Source organism: Ostrea edulis, chromosome 3 (assembly GCF_947568905.1).
Source record: "Ostrea edulis chromosome 3, xbOstEdul1.1, whole genome shotgun sequence".
NCBI classification, from domain to species: Eukaryota; Metazoa; Mollusca; class Bivalvia; order Ostreida; family Ostreidae; genus Ostrea; species Ostrea edulis.
Window position 1 is genome coordinate 37,125,265 of NC_079166.1, and position 19,842 is coordinate 37,145,106.

The 19,842-nt window shown below is 34.1% G+C and overlaps 2 protein-coding genes across 9 annotated transcripts in view; one reads left to right on the plus strand and one right to left on the minus strand.

The window, feature by feature from the left end:
- The window catches only part of LOC125676519 (dual specificity protein kinase Ttk-like), a 36,410-nt gene extending 26,120 nt beyond the window's left edge, over nt 1-10,290 (minus strand). The window contains exons 1-6 of the mRNA XM_056160599.1: nt 10,194-10,290; nt 9,888-9,970; nt 9,640-9,791; nt 7,545-7,618; nt 4,699-4,805; nt 2,697-2,834 (exon numbers count right to left, since the gene is read on the minus strand). Of these exons, the coding sequence (XP_056016574.1) occupies nt 2,697-2,834; nt 4,699-4,805; nt 7,545-7,618; nt 9,640-9,791; nt 9,888-9,969 (553 nt within the window). The 5' untranslated portion in view covers nt 9,970; nt 10,194-10,290. The remainder of the gene's footprint in view (nt 1-2,696; nt 2,835-4,698; nt 4,806-7,544; nt 7,619-9,639; nt 9,792-9,887; nt 9,971-10,193) is intronic.
- A 429-nt stretch (nt 10,291-10,719) lies between these two features.
- The window catches only part of LOC125673231 (rho GTPase-activating protein 8-like), a 35,689-nt gene continuing 26,566 nt past the window's right edge, over nt 10,720-19,842 (plus strand). For 2 of the 8 annotated variants that reach the window (XM_048909697.2, XM_048909698.2), the window contains exons 1-3: nt 10,720-10,929; nt 14,074-14,178; nt 14,890-14,979. In XM_048909697.2, coding sequence (XP_048765654.1) covers nt 10,917-10,929; nt 14,074-14,178; nt 14,890-14,979 — 208 coding nt within the window. In that variant the 5' untranslated portion in view covers nt 10,720-10,916. Of the gene's footprint in view, nt 10,930-14,073; nt 14,179-14,436; nt 14,467-14,889; nt 14,980-19,842 lie in introns of all 8 variants that reach the window. The other 6 variants (XM_048909699.2, XM_048909700.2, XM_048909694.2 and 3 more) reach the window with 5 other exon arrangements.

The following is a 19,842-nucleotide window of genomic DNA, read 5'->3' on the forward strand; positions in this document are numbered from 1 at the left end:
TTATATACCAACTACTGAACTTGTGGCGTTCTTATCTATCTGATTTTGTGTATCACCTGTGTTTTGATAGTAAACATTCTCAGGGACATTGTATTTCACACATTTAGAAGATTAAGTTTTAAAAGAATGCAAGGGTATATTGCATCTCCCACAGTTCTGCTCAACTGGGCACGATTCAGCTGTCATCGTTGTTTGTTTTTTTTTTTTATTTGTACATGTACACATATACCAATAGTCGTACGTGTAGATACTGGAAATTTATGCTGGTTTTGATGATTATTTGAATTTTTTACATGCTAAAAACAAACATTTTAAAGCGTTTCTAAATTGCAACTTTAAACCAAGCCGGGTTTCGTATATGTTTTTAATAGTTTATTTATTTTTTGTCAACAAAATATCAATTCATATAAATATGTTCCAATTATTTATGACTATCAATTATCACTCATAGTGTAGAAATATCTAACATATGAGCATATGGTTTAGTGCAGTGGATTGTATTTAAAGCGGTCATTAAGAAAATAATTGTAGTTGTTGAATGAGCGGTGAACTCAGAGCTTGATGTAAAATAATCCCCCTCCTCGCTACACATAAAATATTACTTGGTTTTATTTGATATCCAAGATAATAGACATTAGAATAAGAGAGTTATTGAAGCATGATATCACTACATTATATTACATTTTGTTAATTCCCTGTATAATTGCTAAACGCTTGGCATCAAGTGTGAATGCCATGGGTCTTCGGAGATGACCTTAAAAACAGACGCCGCGTGTCACGGTAGGTGTGGCACGCTAAAAAACCCTTGCTGCTCAATGGCCGTAATTGCCGAGCATAAGCCTAAATTTAAAAGCTCTTCACCGGCCATGGTTACGTCTCCATATGAGTGAAATATTCTCGAGCGAGATGTTAAGCAAGATAAAAATCAATCACTCCCAGTATGATTCATATATTAAACATTCAAAGTGACAATATACGTTTTAGAATCATTGGCTGAGAAAATTCATATAGATATCAAATAATGAATTCAATATCGTATATAGTTTAGCTTCCGGAATTTAGCTGTAATGACTTTAAAAAAACATTAATAGAATTTTAAAAAAATAAAAATAAACGTACAACCGTGGATAAATAAATTATATGCTTTAGGTATATATTGAGTATTGAAATCGTTCAATGTTATTATCAACATAATGTAATTATTTTGTACGTATCAAACTTTCGTTCTGTCTAAATTGTTTCTAAATTTACAACATTTCTATCAGGTTTTCTGTTTATCGTGAAGATCGTTTATCGTGTTTTGCGTTTATCAGGTCTATCGTGAAGATCGTTTATCAGGTTTTGCGTTTATCAGGTTTACCGTGTATCCTATCGTATCGTGTGTGTATCCTATCGTATCGTGCGTGAACCGTGTTCTATCGTTTATCATGTCAAGAATAACGTTGCGGGTACTGTACCAAGTCTAACTCAGAATTGCACAAGTACCAGCAAGTCTTGCTCACAATCACACAAGTACCAACAAGTCTCGCTCACAATCACACAAGTACCAACAAGTCTCACTCACAATCACACAAGTACCAACAAGTCTCGCTCACAATCACACAAGTACGTTTGATTATATATTAAAACAAGGAAATTTTGGAAATTTGTCACTTTGCATGGTATTTTTTGATTGTATATCAAAACAAGGTAATTTTTGGAAATTGTCTCTCTGCATGGTGTTTTTTGATTGTAAGTTAGAAAATAGTTCCATAGGACATGAATGTCTCACTGAGGTTACAGATGTTTGTACTACAAGTGTCAGTCACACAATACTTGTAACACTGTCACAAAAAACAACCCAAAACCCCGCCATCCAAAATTTTAACCCTTAGAGTAGAATATCTCTAAAACACAAGGGTGGATCACTGTCATCATACAGGCAGATTAAAAGATAAATGCACCCAATGTACACACACTTTCTTCTGTTTTAAAACATGTGGCATAATACAGTTTAACATTTAATTCCAAGATGGAGTCTGGGAAATTTTAGTCATAGGGGACTATATTTTCAGTGAAATCAGCAATGTAGTAAAATATTACTTTTAACGTTCCCTCAGGAGATATAATTCAAAATTATTTGATTTTTGTCTCCCCTATAATCACAAAAAGTAAAGATTTTCAAATCTAAGGGACTAAGTATTATAATTTGGTAAAAGCTACAAAATACAAACATTTTCATGATATTTTGAGCTAGCAAATACATGTATATGTCCCCTACAAGCAGATATTTCTCTTTGAAATTGAAAAAGTGACAGAAGGTGGAAATAACCAACCCAAAGGGCCCTGTTTTAAAAAAGAACTTATGACTAAGACTAAAAATGTTACATAGTTCTAAGGACTCGTCAACTTAATCAATTTTGTGATTCATACTAAGTCTTATGTAAAATTACATGACTAAATTCTTCTTATTCACATCATAATCACAATTTAATGAACATAAAGAATTTAAAAAAATCCTTAAGAAGATTTTGGTCTTAATCACAAGTTGTTTTGTAAAACATGGTCCAGATGGTGATGCTATGTGTCCTGTAATTATACAATTTTTCCATATGTATACAATTGACTTTCAGTCACGAAAATTTGCTTTGATCTTTGCTAGGGAAATAAATAGTATGTATTTTTCTGAGATATTTTAAGACCTGCTGACAAACCACCTGCTGCTAGGATAGGGGACATCTGTAAATTTGTTTGTCCAGCATCCAGTCTCTGAATGGCCTCAGTCAATAAATGGTCTGGTTCTGCCTCAAGCTGCAGTGCTTTCTCCAGGATTTTTCGACTTTTGCTTACATTCCCTGGAAACAACACAGTTACTATTGATTTATTAAAAATGAAAATTACAGGAATCTATGTTAATGCATGTGATTTGTTAATTACTATGTTATTTATGATGAAAAAAGGATTGTTTGTGCAAATGCAGTTCAAAGCGATGTACATGTAATTTTTTTTATCTCTTTGTCCCTAATGTACAGCGATTTGTTACACATTCTACGTTGGTTATTGCAGAGATAAAAGAAATGTTGTGTCCATTATTCTCCAATATACACCGACTAATCAACAGATTATCAGAACAATTATACATATGAAACTTCTACCAATAAAATAAACATATGTGTTTCAAATGTAATACTTATTAAGACCATATCGGTTTCTTGTCTTTGACCTGATTAGACGTTGTGTATTGTCTTAAAACAGATATCAAATGCAGACCTATTTATGGGGATCCTGCACTTTGTGTTTTGCTCATTTTTTAATTCAACAATAAAATTACTAACAATAAATACTGTACAGGTATTACATACGATTGTGTATTCTATTTCACAGAAAGCAGCTACCACTAAATCAAATACATCTTTAAATGTCTTGTGTTTATATATTCTTATATAACACATTTAGAAGGCACTAAATCAAATTCATGCTAACTTGTTGAAAAAATTCATTTCTCCAAATTATCGTACACGCTAAATATAATACATCTACAGTAATTCTATTTCACTTGATCTATTATAAAAATTAAATCAATGTGCATGTATGTTACAAACAAAACAAGAAGTACTGTGAGCAATGCTCACTAAGAATACCCCCCGCTTACCCCAATCTCCCAAAGGGTGTTGGTAATAGGTAAAACTTCAGTATTATGATCCAAAAGGTATCTAGGAACACAGCATCTCCATGCGATGAAAAAAGCCATTAAAGAATTTAAATGGAAACCATATTGCTACTTCGATGTCCAGTGCGCGTGACCTTTGACCTTTTGACCCCAAAATCGATAGGGAACATCTTCATCCCATGGGTAGTCCATATGTATGATATGGTGACTGTAGGTGGAAAGGATAACGCTTTAGATCCCGGAAACCATAATGCTACTTCGATGTCCAGTGCGCTTGACCTTTGACCTTTTGACCCCAAAATCGATAGGGAACATCTTCATCCCATGGGTAGTCCATATGTATGATATGGTGACGGTAGGTGGAAAGGATAACGCTTTAGAGCCCGGAAACCATATTGCTACTTCGATGTCCAGTGCGCTTGACCTTTGACCTTTTGACCCCAAAATCGATAGGGAACATCTTCATCCCATGGGTAGTCCATATGTATGATATGGTGACTGTGGGTGGAAAGGATAATGCTTTAGAGCCTGGAAACCATATTGCTACTTCGATGTCCAGTGTGCTTGACCTTTGACCTCAAAATCGATAGGGAACATCTTCATCCCATGGGTAGTCCATATATATGATATGGTGACGGTAGGTGGAAAGGATAATGCTTTAGCGCCCGGAAACCATTGCGTCTACAGATGGACGGACAGACAGACGGACAACCCGATTCCAGTATACCCCCACAACTTGTTGCAGGGGGTATAATAAAAGACTAGAGGGTATTTGATATTCAACAAAAAAGCAACTGTTTGCGTTGAGATCGATCTGTCAATACCTCCTAAAGTCTTTAAATTTTGTTTCATTTCTTCACCTCGGAGGTTATCCTGCAACATCCACTAAAACACTCTTTATTTCTTAATTCAGTCTTTACTGCCCTGTCTAATTATGAAGATCCAGACTACCACTACACAACTCCTATTCACCCTAAGCTATGTGGACCTGCAGTACAAAATTTGTGTTTTGATCTGTAGTCAGCCTCTAACATCCTAAGTAGACCTACCTTTAGACAACTCGTATTCAGCATGGGCAATGTGGACAATGGCTAACTTCCTTACAACCCTCCTGGCACAGTTAAACAAGTCATCAGCTTCATCTGGTTGGAACTTGCTGAAAATCACAAAATCACACAAACTCCTTAATGACTGCCAATATATGTGCAGGTACTTAGGACTTGTCATTCAACACTAAGGCTTGTCTGACACCAGCTTGTAGTTAAATCCCCCACATTCTATGTAATGTATGAAATTGCACTGTTCCTCATATGACATGCTAAAGTGAAGAGAAGCACTGTTTAAAAAATGCCGTTTCCTTTCTGTCATCTGTTGTGATGATTTTCAAAGATTAATTGTATACAGTTAAACTTCGATATCTCGAACACCGATATCTCCAATACCATGGATATGTAAACACCGATATCTCCAATACCATGGATATGTGAACACCGATATCTCAAATACCATGGATATGTGAACACCGATATCTCAAATACCATGGATATGTAAACACCGATATCTCAAATACCATGGATATGTAAACACCGATATCTCAAATACCATGGATATGTAAACACCGATATCTCAAATACCATGGATATGTAAACACCGATATCTCAAATACCATGGATACGTAAACACCGATATCTCAAATACCATGGATACGTAAACACCGATATCTCAAATACCATGGATACGTAAACACCGATATCTCAAATACCATGGATATGTAAACACCGATATCTCAAATACCATGGATATGTGAACACCGATATCTCAAATACCATGGATATGTAAACACCGATATCTCAAATACCATGGATATGTGAACACCGATATCTCAAATACCATGGATATGTAAACACCGATATCTCAAATACCATGGATATGTAAACACCGATATCTCAAATACCATGGATATGTAAACACCGATATCTCAAATACCATGGATATGTAAACACCGATATCTCAAATACCATGGATATGTAAACACCGATATCTCAAATACCATGGATATGTAAACACCGATATCTCAAATACCATGGATATGTGAACACCGATATCTCAAATACCATGGATATGTAAACACCGATATCTCAAATACCATGGATATGTGAACACCGATATCTCAAATACCATGGATATGTAAACACCGATATCTCAAATACCATGGATATGTAAACACCGATATCTCAAATACCATGGATATGTTGAAGTGATTCGAAAGTCCCAACCACTTTTTCTTTGAGTATTTTACCCTTGTTATCTTGAATCCCCAGATATCTTGGAAGTTTTTCTCTCAATCCCACTGAGTCCAAGATAACGAGGTTCGACTGTATGTATACATATACATGTAGATATAGGTGTAAGCCTATCGGTATGATCTGAGACCTGTATCAGGGCTTGAAGCTAACTTTTTATGTCACCAGTCCAGTCGGACTGATGGAGTATAATTTCAACCAGTCCGCAGAAAATTTTACCAGTCCAACAAAGTTTTTCAGAAATAATTAAACATATTTCGTTAATGTTATTAAAATGAAATTAAACTCAATATGCCTCAGATAATATTGTAACATTTAAATGTGGGATTTATATTTACGAATCAGATTCGTCTGATATCTACAGATCGAAGCATGCCAAATGTGTGTATAAAATTTCGTAAGTATATTTTCCAAAATGATGCTTTAGAAAATTAACCAGTCCCATCGGACTGACTAAAACAAATGCCAGTCAGTCCGCCATACTTTTAACCAGTCACAGACTGTCGGGCATATGTTAATTGCGAGCCCTGTGTATTCATATACTTATGAAGGCTTTAATATACATTTGCAAATTAACACTGTACAATATTACAAAATTAGGAAAAATGTATTACATAAGATAGATGTTAATCTATAGTATGATTTAAAACAAGAGATGTTTGTAAAACACATATGCCCCCCATGGTGCAAAACTGAAAAGGGCTATACACACACATCATTCAATTGAGAGTAGTATCATCAATTCAAAATATTGAGCAGACAATATCTTCCTATGTCAAGAGTGGATTGACCATGTGACCTAAAAATCAATAGGGGTCATCAACTCCTGAAGATGTACCAGTGTACCAAGTTTGATGTCTGTCAAGCAAAGGGTTCTCAAGATATTGAACGGACAGTATATTCCTATGTCCAGTTCGACCCTTGACCTTTGACTACGTGACCTCAGAATCAATAGGTGTCATCTTCTCCTGATGATGTACCAGTGTACCAAGTTTGATGTCTGTCAAGCAAAGGGTTCTCAAGATATTGAACGGACAGTATATTCCTACATTGTATGTCCAGTTTGACCCTTGACCATGTGACCTCTAATTCAATAGGGGTCATCTTCTTCTAAAGATATACCAGTGTACCAAGTTTGATGTCTGTCAAGCAAAGGATTCTCGAGACATTGAGTGGTCAATATATTCCAAAAATTGACCTGAAAATCAATAGGGGTCCTCTTCTTTTCATAACCAACCCACATATAAAATATCATTACGATCAAGTGACAATCTTTTAAGATGCACATGAAGTGAGCGATGTGACCCATGTGTATGATAAATACCAAGTATGTTCTGATATAATAGCAGAACATTCATATTGGCAAAAGCCGTCATTTGATTGGTCAAGTGTGAAAGGTGAAATAACATGACCAAAAAAAATGCAATGCTGTCAGATTCTTCTCCAGTGTAACGTTTAGAGAAGTTCTGACCTTCATTAGATTGATATATGTCCATACTGTTTATCATTTAATGAAATAGCTTGTTTATAGTACTTACTCTTTAACCCAACGGCATTCTGAAAGCATCTATATATGTTGTCACCATAGTTACCTTTTCATCCTTGCAAACTCCACAAAAAGGGAACCATAAAAAACATTCCGCTTGTTTTCCTCTCGGGGTATTTTCTGAAGCAGAAAAAGATATTTAATAATGAATGTCTGGGTACACTTGATATAGATAATAGAAAAAGAATTGCAACTATCATTACAGGGTACACATTTTAGACAATTAAATAATTGATTAGAGGCTAAGACATTTTATACTGTATTCTGTAGCTTTCGTAACTCATCTACACTGTCATCACATTTAAGACCATATCTTTTCGAGATTTACGAGAATGAATTTCTTAAAAACAAAAATTTACATCTGTAGCTTGAGCCTTATGAGGACCCTCTTATTATTATTGTTAAGAGTAAAATTTCATTAATATCTATTATAGTTAAAGTTCAATCAAATTCCTGAATGTTCAGCAATGATAGATTAAATCACCTGCACATAATTGACTCTGACAGCTCACTCCCCATTTTGTTATTCTAATCTGAAACTCTCTAGCTTTTGTCTCTGTATAATTATTAAGCTTGTCACCTTATCAATGTTAAAGTTAATTGACTCACATCTTGTCCGTGGGAACTTTGTAAATTTGCACTATATAGAGTATTGTAAGCAAAAATTTAGTCAGTCTTCCAATATACTTTCAATGCTACACTCATGGAATAAATTGATAGAAATTATTAAATTGTGTTCAATTTGTGAGTGTAACAATTATTGGACATTATTTGCATCTAATAACATTTTAAAGTTGAAAAACACGTCGCAATTCAAAAATACATGCATCAATAAGTTTCAGTGAAAGAAACCCTTTCAGGATCTCAGCTGTACTTTACAACCAGTGGCTATTTCTAACTGCTTTTAATGTCTGTGTGATGCAATCATACTGTTCCTGTACAAAGGTTTAGAAATGGCCACTAGTTGCAAAGTACCATGAAGACCATCTCATTTGCTGAAAATCTACCGAAGTAAAAGAGTAATCTTATAAACCGGAAAGATCTCCCAGCACTAAGACTAATTTTGCACACTGTTTAACCGAGTAGCTTCCATGCAGATATATATTATATTGTTGAGATCAGATTATCTACTTTATATAAGTAAACAAAAGTGACATGAATATTTCAATAGTACTACACAAATAACACAATACTTTGAAGGCAGATTCTGGCTATTTAAATGGACATGCAAAGTAATACATGTATGTTAATACGCCTGTTTCGAGATAAGAGCTCTTTTTTTTTTTGCGTAAGTGAGACAGAGTACACATACAGTCAGTGAGGAAGGCGATAAAATGTATTAAATGCTGTTTATCTTCAAATCTATATGAGGGAACAAAAAAATAATATCGAAAGAAATATTTTACAAAAGGGGAAACATAAAAACAATGTCATATAATTTTCAAGTAATATCCTGGATATGATACGTACTAGAAATGAAATAATGTGAAATAATAATTCCATGTATCTAATTTTCATCACTTCCTGAATATTTATCACTAGCTCAGTTTGCGTATCAGTCAAATTTGGGTGATGAAATTGTGTATGAGAAACCTACTTGAGCAGATTCACTTACGCAGTGATAAATTTTTGTTCCACTCCCGCATGTAATCAACTTGTTTCACCCCTTACTTATACTGTGTACAAGAGTTCTCCAACCGAAAACAACTCAGGCGTATCTCGAAACTGGCGTATTGGCAAAATCAAATATAATCATGAAATTAAAGATTTATCATTAAAACACACTATCAAATTTCAGGATATAAATAGATTATCTTGGTTTCATCTACACAAAACATGCTGTACACTGCATTAGGCCTGTTAATGTATAAAAAATATAATATTGTGGCAAGAGAATCTATGCGTGATGCCACAGCCTAGGGAAGACATATAGCACCCACCACCCATGGGCTAGGTAGAAAATAAAAATATTTGCATATTTGTAAGTACTTCCAGTTGTAAAATACAAAATGTTAGTCCATAGTTTCAATTGCACCCCTTCAAAATTCATGGGATGGAACCCACTTCCCTTGGCAAAATTTCTGGATCCGCTCTTAAACACGTAGTTGTGCTCAGTCCAGCTCCGTTAAGATATTACTTACATCAAATGCTGTCTCATAAAGATCTGACAGGTAGTTATGGTGCTGGAACTCATCAGAAAAATGTGGGTTTGCTGTCATGTACCGCATAAAATCCAGCCAGTCTTTAGGTTTGTTCCCTCTACTTTCAATTAATTCAATCCATTCTTTAGGGTCTATATTGAAAATGTTTATGATCAATCAATTATCATTTCTTGAAATAATTCAACATAAACTTTTGAAATTTAGTAAAAGGGCCTACTGTACAGTACCTTTTATTTCAAATGTGCCAGTATCGGCATTTCCTATTTTATTGAGTCTATTCCTTAATCTCTGAATGTCCACTTTACTCATCCTACAAAAAGAAATGCAAAAATGATGCGTGATTTAGCTTACACAATATTATGATTGTAAAACAGACTACATCATCAGGACGAATGTGATTGCTACATATGATTGCATACACGGAATGTTTGCATTACCTATATTAAATGTCAAAGCAAGATGCTTTGAACAGCGTTTACATATTACTGTTCGTCTTCATTTCACACCAGAACATACAAATATCTCAAACTCACTTTATTTGTATCAAAATATTGGAAATACTCCACCCTCCCTCATCTACAACGTTAGTACCACCATTTGTTTGAGTTTAGCGGCTTCCTAAGAGAGAACGCTTTTGATTGGACAATGAAGATAATTCTAAATGAAAACATAGATGATCGACTAAATAATCCCGGTTTTATCTGTAAGTTGGCTGGCGCTATACGCGTTAGCTGGCCTTGTAATAATGAACGTCATTCAAATCTTGGCTCTTTGATGCATTTATGGTACAGAAAATCCAAGATGTTTATCATTTTTGAAATCAATATAAAAATTTAAATGCTCATAATTATGTTGAAGAAAATACTTGCCTCACTCAAAAGAACATGAGGAATCAAACGGTTGTACAAAAAATAATAAATAGATCATCCTATTTTAAGAATTATTATTCAATATCTAAATTTTCATTAACGATACTTCCAACATGTACTTCCTTAAAAATAATAATGATAACAACAACCAAACAAATCTTCGATTTCCCGGAAATTTCATACCGTCATTGGTACAACAACTACAATGATTTTTCAAACCGGATGTTGACATTCCGCCCAGAAAGTAGGAATAATCGATCATTGAATTCATTGGACAAGAGTCAAGTCTCTAACATACGATGAATTAATTATTGCAATCAGAAGATCAACACTATATTTGAAACCATGGTTTAGAAGTTTCTGCCTACGAGAAATATACCGACCCTAATGGCAGAGCAAGGTGGGTTAATGTAGCTGTAGTGGCACGTACTGGTGTGGTGGTGACATTTGTAATACCTAGAGGCAATTAGTCCAAAATGGATGTAAATTAAATCGAAACCAACCACTTTGATGATGTTTGGGATACACAATTGTAGTTAGTGCATATTAAATGGACTTTCCATCATAACCCAATGCAAGTTTTGACGAATTTACGATACAGATGTAAATATGTTCAGTTTGATGATCTCAACCGGTTATAAAACCTTGTTTTTAACCGAGCTGGAGTTTACCCAACATTCAAGCATGAGTTCAACTTCGTAATGGAGGAAGAAGATTGCACTGGTATTACTAGTAGATTGTTTATGACGTGAATTTTGACAGAGGTGAATGCGGCCACATTATTTTAAATTTAATTCGGCCTGCCTAATATTGAAAACCTACAGGTAATTGAAGACCAACGGAAGACTTACAAGAATATGGCCTATATACATCAAAACTAATATGATTTTCTGATTGAGCATGGGAAGTCCTACATGGATTGAAAACAGATGAATATGACTTGATCAATGAGTGGCATGACTCTATAGCTTGAAAGTACCACAGACATAATTAAGATGTGATCTATCAATTGTGTCAAACTGAATATGGTCTAAAGGTTGGTTGATACATGAACTCAACACTTTCCTCTATATGATAGTGAATAAATGTGCAGTAAAAAAAGAATTTAACCTCCATGTCACTGCCATAGATCAGTTAAAACTAGGAAAAAACTTGCAACGATTTTTATAACTAATATTGAGAAACACAAATCTAAGGTCAACATGCATACACATTTTTACATGTATGTTAACATACAGTTCTGCAGTTTTGGGCTGAAGTGTTAAATCTGAAGCAAACAAGCATGGAACCATGCCATGTCCTTTTTAATTGCACCATGCCCTTTTTTCTCTATAAAATTTATAAAAATATTTGTTAATAGCGAGCGCAGGCTCATACTGCGAGCTCTAATGACTAGAGCGCGGGAAATAATCCGAGCTAAATCTCAACCTCTAACAAGAAATTTTTTTTGACGCCAATCCCAGAAGTCCCTCGTACAAAATGGCGGATGGTTCGATTCGTAAAATAATAATTTAAAAAATCTTTGAAGTATTACAAACCTTTCTTATTTGAAAGGAAAGGATGACAATCATATTCTTCCCCCTTTCTTTTTCTTTTTAAAATATTGTCTAAAGAAATGTAAACAGTCACGTCACAACTACCAGGGTACGTCACAACACGTTCGTTGCATTTCCCGCTAAACTGGTTCCTACATTGGCGAGAAGAGCAAGACATTAATCCTACGTATTGACTGTGAACCAGATCAGTTTTCCTTGTTTTCAATATATATTTTTTGAAAATGTATTCAGATATGCTGCGCTCGCCCCAACGGTCACACCGTAATCATATTATAAACAATTGTTCTTTATTTCACAAGGTTGATTGAAAAGTTTAAAATCAAGACAGCAGGTATTAACTTTTAAAGAGGCTAAATGATTATTCTATTACTAACATAGTATGATACAATGGAAGTGCCCCAAAATTGTCTTGCCGCGACGAAAAGTGTCCTTTTGAACATATGATATGTATGCCCTCTCTAGATCCTAGATTTAACACTAGACTGTGATTTGTTTAGTTTGTACATTGATACATTGTATTGGAAGTATAAGGAATGGTCTGTTTTGTATGGTTTTTTATTTCCCTGGCTGTGAGGAGACCGGTCATGTATACCATTCCCATTAATTATTCTAGAAATCACAAAGTTTTCTTTGCATTGAACATTAGGCTTTTGATTTCTTCTTTTAACTCTAATTAAGGAAATTCACATCATGGTATGAATTCAATAAGCTGTGTTTACTTTAACATGTTTAAATGGGAAATATAAGGAAGAAAATTCATGTCATGAATAAACACACAAAAAAGGATGAGAAGATAATGTATATTTATAAGCTAATAATACAGTAATTAGTAGTATTTATCACATTACCAGTTGAGTAATCTTCTAAACTATAAGACAGAGGAAACAAAAATATATTTTGGAAACATTTCAGTATTTAGTACATTATATAATATTGCATGTAGTACTTGTTATAAGTGCTTTTCAAGTTTTCTACTGTTAACTTCATATTGTATTAATATGAGTCTTGGGATGGTGGTTGGGGTCAATGGTAAGAGACACTTACAAAAGAAATGACCCATGCAAAGGAATTTATTGCATATGTTGTTATGTAAATTAAGCAGGGTTTGACATTTCCTTTTTTTAGCACTAGACCAGTCGGGCTACTTCAAATGATTTTTGCTGGACCTGACCTTACATCCACTTGCCCCGACCAACTTTCCAGAAACTGATAGTTTCTCCATATTTAAATGTACTTATAATTCAAATGACAAACAATAAGTTTGCATGAACTAAAACATACTTAATTGTCTCAAAATAGAGCTTTAGTCTCGTCATTCAATTTAACACTTTCATTTTCAAACACATTTTCAGTTTCTTTAAATTCTACCCGGCATGGAAATTCTCTAGTCAATTGAAAATAAAATGGCCTCAACCGTTTTTTAAATCTCTGTTTCATAAGTCTTGCTTGGTTTCTTCCCAACCTTTTACTTTTTTTCTCTTGGGACATCTTTCCTTGAGGACGAGAAGTCGTATTTGAATATAGAGACATTCCCGCACATATGTCAACACCGAAAAATGGCTTTTTACAATTAATTTGATAAACGCTTTCCTATATTTGATTCAAATAAACTAGGTTTTTAAAAAATGAAAATAAATTCATCTAAAACATAACTTTACACACATTAACATCGAGTAGATTTCGTAAAACATCACTTCCGGCTGCGACTTATTTATTAGAACTAAAAATAGAGATTGTGTCATCATGCGGTTTAAAATTGCTCGCAAACTCTACAGTTATTCTTTTTAGTTAAGAATAAAATATCTTATGGTTTAAAGTAAAGTTTCTTGTTATTTTTTCAACACGACCAGTCGGACTAGTAAATCGACATTTTACCCGACCGGACCTATCATTTAGTAGACTCAGTCGGTCGGACGTGCCTTAGTCTCAAACCCTGTTAAGCAATGAAAATAGATACAATAGAACTTATCACTGTCTTGATGTTGTAGGTTTGGACCAAGCTGAGGGAGCTCTCAATGATGAGGCCCTTTTTGAAAATGACGAACAAGATTTAGAATTTGACGAAAGTGGCCTTGAGCTCGCAGCTAAAGAAGGTAACAGTCAGACGACATCGAGTATATTGTTTGGTCAGACAAAACAGCTGAAATGTGTTCTGGGAGAGCCAAATTAATATAAAGTATTTTCTGAATTGTCAGATTTCAAATTTAATTTAATTTAAACAATGTTTTATATATATAAAGTACTGGGATTGGACAGCAAGCATTTAGACTTTGTAAACCCTCTCTCCAAAGGGATGAAATTTTGAAATTCTATGCATGTCTTAAAAATTGATATCTGATTTCTTGACATAGCTGACCTCGATTATGAAGCTGAACTGGAAGGTAAAACACTGCTGGCAAATTGACATAAACGGAATCTCAGTGTAGATGTTCAAATTTCTTATTTCTCTGCTCTCTTTTTTGGACATTATAGGTTTATAGTTGTGCATGCCAGTTACATCAAAATTGCATTCAGCTCAGGTTATTTTCAAATTAATAGCATCCAGAAATTACACTGTTATTTTGAATTTAAAGCATGTTCAAGTTTTTATTTTGTTTATCACATTTATTGATGTTTAAGTATGCATGATTTGGTATATCAGAATTTGTCTCCGGATTCAGTTTCATTTGCACCTTGAAATCTTTATCTTTCAATTTCAAAACAAATTACTGATATTGTTATAGTGTTATTTAGATATGAGTTTGATCTAGCAAAAACTACTTAATAAGAATGCTGAGTTAGAGTCTCTGTTTATGATATTCAAGGACATTTCCTCAATGAAAACTACAGCTTGCCAGACAATTGGGAATCTGGTAAAGCAATTCTGCCAACAATCACAGATTGGAGTACCTCGGGTAAGAGGAGAACTCAGGCTGAGGTCGCCGAGGGGTCATCAGAGCATGTTTAAAATGCAAAAATGTAAACAGTGGATAGTGAACATATTATACAGGGATAGATATATAATGTGTGTGTTATACAGGGATAGTGTGATTGTAGGATAGACAAAATATACCTCTAGTTAGGGTGTGTAGGATATGACAGTGCAATGAAAATATAAAATTGTTATAAGATAGAGTGGATAATGTAGGTGTTATACAGGAATAGAATGGATAGTGTAAATGTTAGTTGATAGAGTGGATAGTGTGTATGTTATACAGGGATAGAATGGATAGTGTAAATGTTATACAGGGATAGAATGGATAGTGTAAATGTTATACAGGGATAGAATGGATAGTGTAAATGTTATAAAGAGATAGAATGAATAGTTTAAATGTTATACAGGGATAGAATGGATAGTGTGTATGTTATACAGGGATAGAATGGATAGTGTAAATGTTATACAGGGATAGAATGGATAGTGTAAATGTTATACAGGGATAGAATGGATAGTGTAAATGTTATACAGGGATAGAATGGATAATGTAAATGTTATACAGGGATAGAATGGATAGTATGTATGTTATACAGGGATAGAATGAATAGTTTAAATGTTATACAGGGATAGAATGGATAGTGTAAATGTTATACAGGGATAGAATGGATAGTGTAAATGTTATACAGGGATAGAATGGATAATGTAAATGTTATACAGGGATAGAATGGATAGTATGTATGTTATACAGGGATAGAATGAATAGTTTAAATGTTATACAGGGATAGAATGGATAGTGTGTATGTTATACAGGGATAGAATGAATAGTGTAAATGTTATACAGGGATAGAGTGGATAGTGTGTATGTTATACAGGGATAGAATGAATAGTGTGTATGTTATACAGGGATAGAATGGATAATGTAAATGTTATACAGGGACAGGATGGATAGTGTAAATGTTATACAGGGATAGAATGGATAGTGTAAATGTTATAAAGGGATAGAATGGATAATGTAAATGTTATACAGGGACAGGATGGATAGTGTAAATGTTATACAGGGACAGAATGGATAGTGTAAATGTTATACAGGGATAGAATGGATAATGTAAATGTTATACAGGGACAGGATGGATAGTGTAAATGTTATACAGGGATAGAATGGATAGTGTAAATGTTATACAGGGACAGGATGGATAGTGTAAATGTTATACAGGGACAGGATGGATAGTGTAAATGTTATACAGGGACAGGGTGGATAGTGTAAATGTTATAAAGGAATAGAATGGATAGTGTAAATGTTATACAGGGACAGGATGGATAGTGTAAATGTTATACAGGGATAGAATGGGTAGTGTGTATGTTATACAGGGATAGAATGGATAGTGTAGATGTTATACAGGGATAGAATGGATAGTGTGTATGTTATACAGGGATAGAATGGATAGTGTGTATGTTATACAGGGATAGAATGGATAGTGTGTATGTTATACAGGGATAGAATGGATAGTGTAAATGTTATACAGGGATAGAATAGATAGTGTGTATGTTATACAGGGATAGAATGGATAGTGTGTATGTTATACAGGGATAGAATGGATAGTGTAAATGTTATAAAGGGATAGAATGGATAGTGTAAATGTTATACAGGGATAGAATGGATAGTGTAAATGTTATACAGGGATAGAATGGATAGTGTAAATGTTATACAGGGATAGAATGGATAGTGTAAATGTTATGAGAGGACAGGATGGATAGTGTAAATGTTATACAGGGACAGGATGGATAGTGTGAAGGGCTGCAAAATTTAGGCCATTGCTTGGCGCTTATGTTCTTTGAGCAGGGAGGGATCTTTAGCGTATCACACCTGCCGTGACACAGGGCCTCAATTTTTGCGGTCTCATTCGAAGGACCAGCCCATTTAGTCACCTCTTACGACAAGCATGGGGTAGTTGGGATATATTCTAACCCGCATTCCCATGGGACTGTTATACAGGAATAGTGTATTAAGTGTAATAAAAGGATGGACATAATATACCTGTAGTTTGAGTGTAGGATATGGCAATGTAGTGAAAATGTAAACAGTGGATAGTGTAAATGTTATAATGGGACAGAGTAAACAGTGTAAATGTTAGTTGATAGTCTAAGAGTGGATAGTGTAAATGTTATAATGGGACAGAGTAAACAATGTAAATGTTAGTTGATAGAGTGGATAGTGTAAATGTTAGTTGATAGAGTGGATAGTGTAAATGTTAGTTGACAGAGTAGATATTATAAATGTTAGTTGATAGAGTGGATAGTGTAAGTGTTAGTTGATAGAGTGGATAGTGTAAATGTTATAATGGGACAGAGTAAACAGTGTATATGTTATAATGGGACAGAGTAAACAGTGTAAATGTTATAATGGGACAGAGTGGATAGTGTAAATGTTATAATGGGACAGAGTGGATAGTGTAAATGTTATAATGGGACAGAGTAGATAGTGTAAATGTTAGTTGACAGAGTAGGTAGTGTAAATGTTAGTTGATAGAGTGGATAGTGTAAATGTTAGTTGATAGAGTGGATAGTGTAAATGTTATAATGGGACAGAGTAAACAGTGTAAATGTTAGTTGATAGAGTGGATAGTGTAAATGTTATAATGGGACAGAGTAAACAGTGTAAATGTTAGTTGACAGAGTGGATAGTGTAAATGTTATAATGGGACAGAGTGGATAGTGTAAATGTTATAATGGGACAAAGTAGATAGTGTAAATGTTAGTTGACAGAGTAGGTAGTGTAAATGTTAGTTGATAGAGTGGATAGTGTAAATGTTATAATGGGACAGAGTAAACAGTGTAAATTTTAGTTGATTAGAGTGGATAGTGTAAATGTTATAATGGGACAGAGTGGATAGTATAAATCTTAGTTGATAGAGTGGATAGTGTAAATGTTATAATGGGACAGAGTGGATAGTGTAAATGTTATAATGGGACAGAGTAAACAGTGTAAATGTTAGTTCATAGAGTGGATAGTGTAAATGTTAGTTGATAGAGTGGATAGTGTAAATGTTAGTTGATAGAGTGGATAGTGTAAATGTTATAATGGGACAGAGTAAACAGTGTAAATGTTATAATGGGACAGAGTAAACAGTGTAAATGTTATACTGGGACAGAGTAAACAGTGTAAATGTTATAATGGGACAGAGTGGATAGTGTAAATGTTATAATGGGACATATTAAATAGTGTAAATGTTATAATGGGACAGAGTAGATAGTGTAAATATTAGTTGACAGAGTGGGTAGTGTAAATGTTAGTTGATAGAGTGGATAGTGTAAATGTTAGTTGATAGAGTGGATAGTGTAAATGTTATAATGGGACAGAGTAAACAGTGTAAATGTTATAATGGGACAGAGTAAACAGTGTAAATGTTATAATGGGACAGAGTGGATAGTGTAAATGTTATAATGGGACATATTAAATAGTGTAAATGTTATAATGGGACATAGTAGATAGTGTAAATGTTAGTTGACAGAGTGGGTAGTGTAAATGTTAGTTGATAGAGTGGATAGTGTAAATGTTAGTTGATAGAGTGGATAGTGTAAATGTTAGTTGATAGAGTGGATAGTGTAAATGTTATAATGGGATAGAGTAGGTAGTGTAAATGTTATAATGGGACAGATTAAATAGTGTAAATGTTATAATGGGACAGTAGATATTATGAATGTTAGTTGATAGAGTGGATAGTGTAAATGTTATAATCAGATTGACAGAATGAACTTTAGTCAGGATGTAAGAGTGACCAACTTATGAAGATGTTGACAATGGATAGTCACTATATTAGTGTAAATGTTTTAATGAAATAGACAGAGAGTGAGATGGTACCTGCAATCATTGTGCAAAAATGAACAAAGCAGCCAAAATATGGATAGCTTAAGTATGATGAGATGTTAGACAAAATATGACAATTTTTTGTCAGAGCAGCATGAAAGTAGTGAAATATACAATGCATAGAAAAAGTCGGATCTCGGATGGGCAAATCAACACCCTTTTGTAAAACAAAAAAATACATGTATGAGTTCAATCAGGGGAAAGGATGTAATGAGAAATAGTTTAAAAGTGCCAGGCAGAGTCAGAAATGTTATGAATTTAAGAATACTGGTCAACATAATGAAATTGAGAATAGTTAAGTGGAGGATATTGTAGGAATGTAAACAACAACATGGCAAACATCAAAGTCAGTATGTACAATGTATTTGTATTTGGGAATCACTAGATAATTGACAGTCAAATGTTAAAAAGTGCATGAGGGATATTCGGCATGTAAAGAAATAAGAAGATGCAATTCACACAGATGAAATATACCATCAACTGAAAATTTCGATAATTAAGGGACCGATTCGAACACAGTCAATGTCTATGATAATAATAATAATGGGAAAATAGTGTGTAGATTTCTTTCTTATATCATACACTGTCACACAAGAGTTTATGGATTACGAATTTGCACAAAACAGAGAATAAAGAGAAAATGAACAAATTAAAAGCAGGATGTGACGGATGGTAGTGTTGTGTGTGTATTATATACATGAACTGAGTGTTCTCTGATAGTGTTAGTCTCAGAGTAAAGGGTCCTTGACATAAGCTCTGATGTCCCCTGGGAGCTAAGGACATAGGATGTGTTTGCTAAATAACAACCTCCTCAGACTCAAGCATAAATCTACCATGTATCATATGTGTATGAAACAGCTCAAGTCAGCCTTCATAAAGAGTGTTCTTGAACAAGGCTAAACATTGTTAGATTGCATTCAAAGTAGAACAAAATTTTTTTTTTTACTAAAAATGTAAAAGTGATGTTGAAATGACATG